At 37.4% G+C, this 6,294-nt stretch overlaps 1 protein-coding gene across 1 annotated transcript; it reads right to left on the bottom strand.

Annotated features, from left to right (window-relative positions):
• Positions 1 to 443: 443 nt before the first annotated feature.
• On the bottom strand, positions 444 to 5,773 carry LOC105788428 (two-component response regulator-like APRR1). The gene is made up of 6 exons (XM_012615329.2): positions 5,093 to 5,773; positions 3,988 to 4,149; positions 3,742 to 3,875; positions 3,305 to 3,472; positions 2,514 to 2,598; positions 444 to 1,920 (listed from the first exon to the last, which is right to left on the bottom strand). The coding sequence occupies exons 1-6, from the start codon at positions 5,247 to 5,249 to the stop codon at positions 968 to 970; spliced, it is 1,659 nt and encodes a 552-aa protein (XP_012470783.1). The 5' UTR covers positions 5,250 to 5,773; the 3' UTR covers positions 444 to 967.
• Positions 5,774 to 6,294: the final 521 nt, after the last annotated feature.

Raw genomic sequence — 6,294 nt, 5'->3', positions numbered from 1 at the left:
CAAAGCATTCCAACATGTACTTTCGCTGAACTCTCAATAGTTTTATTTGATTTCTACGGCAAAAGATATGATAAAAATGAAAACAGAATGCGTCTCACATGCTATTCAAGCATTTACTTTTGTCAAAATCTAGTGACCTTTTATTATTGAAAAGAATACAAGAAGTAGGGTTATCTAATAAAAACATATTTAACTTGATATATATATATATATATATTCCATATTCGTTTTACTTTTTCTTTTATTCATTTATCATGTAACCGTGACGTGCTGCATATTGTGAGGCTTAAAACGAGTGGGAAAACCCTTTTCTCAATAGAGCTTTAGGCTCCGGTTCAAATTTGAAGGTTATGTGGTGTGATACTCCAAGATTCCATCTCACAGACAGCCCAACTCTGCAATGGGTTTCAACTGGAACAAGAAGCAAGTGATGCACAAAGGAATATGTAGAAGTTGTTTCAATGCTTTCAATTTCGTTGAAACCCAACCTCACTGGAAACTACATTCTCATTCTGAGAACAATTTTGAAAAGTTCACTTCTTCAAAGAGGAAAAAAAAAAAACTGGGAAAAAAGGCCTTTGAATCTGTTTAAATTTGTGAACCATGGAAATAATACAAACTACAAGGTGTGATCTCTACCAACATGCAGTCCACAGTGGAACTGCTTCAATCAAATTCAGGAGCTTCTCTATATTAGTTCCCTCAGCTGCTGACCATCAATAAGCTGAACCAGGGTTCACAACCACGTTGCTATGGCTTAAACTGGGCTGCTTTCACCTCATTGATATATTTGGGGACACTTCACGGTTGTTCAGATCTCTCATCTTTGGTCTTCTTCACTCGATATTACTGATGGTTTTAGATATATTCAATGGAACACTGCCACTACTTCTCATTCTTCCATGGAGAAACCCGGCAGAGGTATGTGCACAAATAAAAAGATAGTCGATGAGCACAGTTGAAAACATCAACATCCTGAAGTATCATCTTCAGGTGATGAATCCCTTGATGCCTGCTCCTCTTCTTCATCCTCATCATAATCAGCAGAAGCAGGTTGGCCATTGAGATCGACAGTTGCACCATTCTTCCTCACAAATTGTCCCCTCACACGAGGCCTTCTTTCGGCTAGCCTTTTCCTATTAACGTATCTGATCTTCTTATCGAAACAGCGCTCTTTCCTTTTCTGCCGAAATTTGATTAATGCAGCCTCTCTTCTGTCAACCTTACTTGGTTGCACTTCATTGGAAGATGAATTTCCAAATGATGGCCACGAGTGACCAGTTGGCATCTGACCCGGTTGCATGCACATATTAACAGGGTAGTATGGAAACGATGCCATCCCACTTACATGAGGATGGGGAAGACACTGTTGAAGATGATTATATTGAGGGACCACAGGAGAACTAGTATGATTATGGATGTCATGGAGGTTGTTCTGAAACAACTGGGTTGATGATGGCATCATAACTTGATTTAGAACTCCCGGCATGTAGTGTAGATAAGCACTTTGTGTAGGTAAACCGGATACATCATGTTGAGTTTCATTTCTAGGAGGCACAAGTGCCGGAGAAAACTTGTCTTCCTTAAAATCCCTTTGTTGTGAGAACTCCATTGATGCAGGGGTCGAAGACCTCTCCAAGGAAAGGGAATCCGGAACACTACTGCTGCTACGAAAGTCATCACCTTGTGAGTTGTTTTCCCATGTTTCACCGTTCTCATGTACTCTGGTATCACTGACCACTTGTTCACCAGGTTGCGGGAGATTCTCCTCACTGATCTTATTTTGAGCAGCACTTTCATGATTAGGGGTTGCCACTTGAGTACTGCTGGTTTTTACTGCACTTGACTTCACATAAGTGAAGAAGGCAGATGACTCGCCGATCTTTAGCTCACTCTTCTTCGGAACAGATGAAAATTGCCCTGCAAAATATCCCCAACATTCCAACATCTCCAGAATAAGTGAAATACATGAATGAAAAAAGGTTTGGAAACCAGAAAAGCATCACAGCACACTGTAGTGAATTATAAATTTGAGACAAGACAGACTATTCAGCAAGAAGGCCATTATCGGCAATGCGAAGCCTCAGATGCACAAACATCCATGTAGTATCATAAAATAAGACAGAAATGTGAGAGGCAGAAATCTAGCCATCACAAAGCTAAACTTAAATCCCATGAACTTTACAAATCTCAAGAAGTCAAACTCTTTTCTTCAAAGCCAACGAAAAAAAGTCTGACTTGATTAATGGTAAAACATAATAATATCCCGTGCATTAATGGACAAAACATTAACAGAATTTGCTTCAAACTGAAGAATTCAGTTTGTTATAGAATATGAACATAGATGGCAAAATGATGTCATATCAGACTATTCTCAGGAATAGCTAATGCATTAATGGATGAGAGTTTCTCCCAAATATGGTACACAACAGTAAGCTTAACACAACATGACAAGTCATATTCAAGGGACAGGCAAGCAGGATTAAGCCAAGAAGCAGTTAAGAGAAGTCGACCTGTTCTACGGTCACTTATTCCAGGAACATCAGGACGGCATTCTGGTGAATCAGACTGAGGAGGCTCGACAGTAGCAGCAGCAGACTGAAAGAGGAAAAACTCTTACATGAACACAAACCAATTGTTTCACTCTTAACATCATTGATTCGCCATACATTTCCTACATTAACTACGCACTGTGAAAGTTATGACATGCAAACAGTGGCACAGATGTCAATGAGTATCTTAATTGCCTCAAGCTTTCCCGGAAAGAGTCGTACAGCATGCTTGATGATGGTTCTTCAAATTTAGATACTCACACATAGATATATGTAATATATATTTTGTTGACTGCTATAAATAGTTTGAGACATTGCAAATTTGTAGCTACAATTTTTTGTTTTCTTTTTAATTTCAGCATGAGGCATCAGCAAAAAAGTTCCGTCCCTCAAACCTCTAAAATCAGAGAATAGGATTCAGTAATCTCAGAAAAAGTAACATTGAAACTGTTTATAGAATTCAAAATCCAGGGCCAACTATGCAAGTTGAATACATAATTCAGTCTATAACTAGGACATTAACTAATATATTGTAAGCAGAGTTCAAACATATAAAAAAAAATTTTTTAGAATGATTGGAACTTATAACGGAATCATGCTTTTATACACACAGTATCGATCACAATTCGCAAGGTTGTTTCCTAGAGCAAAAGAGTTATGATCTCTGCATCTCATGTGCGCAAACAAACATGCTTTTCCCCTAATTTTAAATGCACAATAACACATATTCAGTTGGCAACTTCAATACTCACTTCATCTTCTTGATGAGTTGAAACTCCCATCTCTGGATTAGAGCTCTTCCGGGACCTCTCATCTGTATCATCCGAGAACAAAGTAGTACTGTTTGTATTAGCATCACTAGGATCTGATGCCACTAGATCAAAGTCACAGTTTAAGATGTTCTTTTCCGAAAGACCAAGCTGCCAGAGAAAACATCTTAGTTAATATAAATGGTTTTTGTTACACATCCATATATATATCCAACTAGTGAAGGAATGCCTCTTAATGGGATTTCAGTTCCTTCTATTTTTTTTTTTTTTGTCCTAATTGTACTCTCACAACTATCAAGTGCCATGGATCTAATTTTATCAATTTTTTTCTCCTAATTTTACTCTCATGACTATCAAGTGCCATGGATCTAATTTTTATTATAGAAGAACAAAGGAAAGAAAAAAGAAGGGCAACAAACCTCACGTCGCCTTCTCCACATGTGTGTCCACAAGTTCAACAATTCATTGGTTCGTAAAGGCTTGACAAGATAGTCCGCAGCACCAAGCCTCAGGCACTTAACAACAATAGAGACCTCATCCTGGGCCGACATCACTTGTCGTAGAGAAGAAAGAAATGTACATAAATGATCAGACCATGAACACCAGAAGGAAAATTCACTATGATGAAAGTTCGATGTCTGAAGAAAGGTACAAGACAAACTTACTAATAACAGGAATGCGCCGCAGTTCATTATTCCGCATAATATACTTTAACAACTTCATTCCTTTTGTCATTGGGAGGTCGACTTCAGTAAGTATTATATCAATGTCAGGTCCCTCAGCATTCAGTGCATCAATGACCTGTCTGGCAGACCTTACTGTAGTCACTGTGAATAAAAAGTAACACGGAATCATAAAGCTGAAACATCACTTCACAAAATTAACATATGAGAAGTGTCATAAAACTATTATGCACTCCTAAATGCAATATACAATCATCGAAGTAAGACGAGTAGTTGAGTTACTCAAAAATATTGAAGCTACCTAAATGTCATCCATGTGAATTTAAGTCTACTTCTACTCTTATTATCTATAAGTAAGGCTCTATGATATAACATGGCCCTATACCAAACACGCATAAGTTAACACTTCCCAACTTCTCATTAACTGATGATTGCTCGCAAGTGAATTCATTTCTTATCCTTCTTTCTTTTCTTATCAACACTCTACAAAAAATTCTCACTTTGGCCACAGCCCACAGTTGTTTATTTACGAGGCAAAGCATGAGAATAAGGAACTAGAAGACAACCAGATAAGGCCGTTAAACGTATACCCCAAATATCCTTTTTATCAAGTTTCTCAAATTAAGCTCCCATGGAGCAAAGCAAGTCGACACAAAAGACTAGATTCAGTAAGCAAAAGTAGCATAATCAGAAAATAACATAATGAACTTATAGAAGAGAATAATATATATACACACACAAATAATCATTTACAGCTGACACTGACAGAATCAACTTCTTTTACATATCCTTTATTTTTTCCAAACTATAATAGCAAATTTTCAACTGTACTTTAGCCTTCAGATTCCTAAATGAAAATTCAACCAGTACCATCAGTTGCACTTCAACAGCCATTTAAATCACACAATTCAAACAAAACAAAACAAAAACAAATAAATTAACAAAAAAACTCAACAGATACAAAAATTTGACTTCAAATACCCAACAACCAACAAGAACAACAATAAAATCAGCATAAATAAACATATTCTACACTCATTAAGATATGAGGAAAAAAAGTAAACATATTAATAAAAGCTCAGTATACCCTGATAAGAACATTTCAAAAGAAGTGAAAAAACTTCCTCACAGCTCTTGGTATCATTATCACATAGCAAAATCCTCACTTTGCTCCTATCTATAAACCCATTTCCTGCTCCTCCTGCTTTAAGCTCTTTATTCAAATTCAGTTCTTTGCTCTCCATATTTCCACAACCCAGAAAAAATATCACTATAATTTTCTTTTTCCCAATCAATATCTCACAAAACAACAAATCCCCAAAAAACCCTTTTTTTCTAAATTAAAAAATTGACAAAAAAAGGGGTAAGCACTAAAGAAAGCCCAAGATAATCATCTTCCCTCCAACAATCCGAATTGGAGACAAAATAGGGGTTAGGGTTTCCAATTTTCCAGAGCCCATCTTCAGATTGAATCCCTTTTCTCCCCGTCCGTACGCTCCCACCTAATAAAACACTATAAGTGAAAAAAGTTACTAATTTCCCCCATTTTTAAATGAATCCCTTTCCATTAACGGCAAGCAAAAGCTCAAGTGGACCCAATCGGACGGTCGGATATAGGATGGCGACAGCCATCAACGACTCAAATTTGAGCTCAACAAGGATCTGATACACACGTTAACATAACGCCAATAGGGAAGGGGCGAAGGAGAGGCTTTTCTGAATTTCTGCTAAAAGTGCGTTTTTTTTTTTTTGGTGTGTGTGTCGTGTTTTTCAGACAAATTTTATTTAGAAGATAGAATTTGGGGTATACTGGGAGTGGCTAACGTACGCCGGATAAGGGAGGTGAAATTTGGAGCGTTGGATTAGAGTGAGGAAAATGGGTAGAGGAGTGCGTAGTGCGCATGGGGAGTGCGATAGAAGAGATAATGACGTGGCAAAAATGGGGGACCGCGTAGTGAGAAAGTGGATGAAAAAGAGAAAGGGCAGGATGAGAAAGGTCATGTGAGAAGCCAACCCCAATAGGACACGTGTCTAAAATAAGGTTTGCTTTCGTTTTGTTTAATAAAAAGGGTTTGCTTTCTAATTGCAGTTGTCCCATTCCCATCCATCACTATTACTTTTTAATTGCGCTAAGCAAGGTAAAATTTAGACATCAGAATGGAATAGGGTGGGATAATTTCACATGGTCAAAACTCATCTTAATCTCCTTTATTCCAATCTTAATTTGATTCAATTTATATGTTCCGGTGGATTGAGTTGATGTCATGTACGATTATATAAACAAAAGAA

The sequence above is a fragment of the Gossypium raimondii genome, chromosome 2, assembly GCF_025698545.1.
Source record: "Gossypium raimondii isolate GPD5lz chromosome 2, ASM2569854v1, whole genome shotgun sequence".
Taxonomy (NCBI): Eukaryota; Viridiplantae; Streptophyta; class Magnoliopsida; order Malvales; family Malvaceae; genus Gossypium; species Gossypium raimondii.
This window is presented reverse-complemented; position numbering and strand designations above follow the sequence as displayed.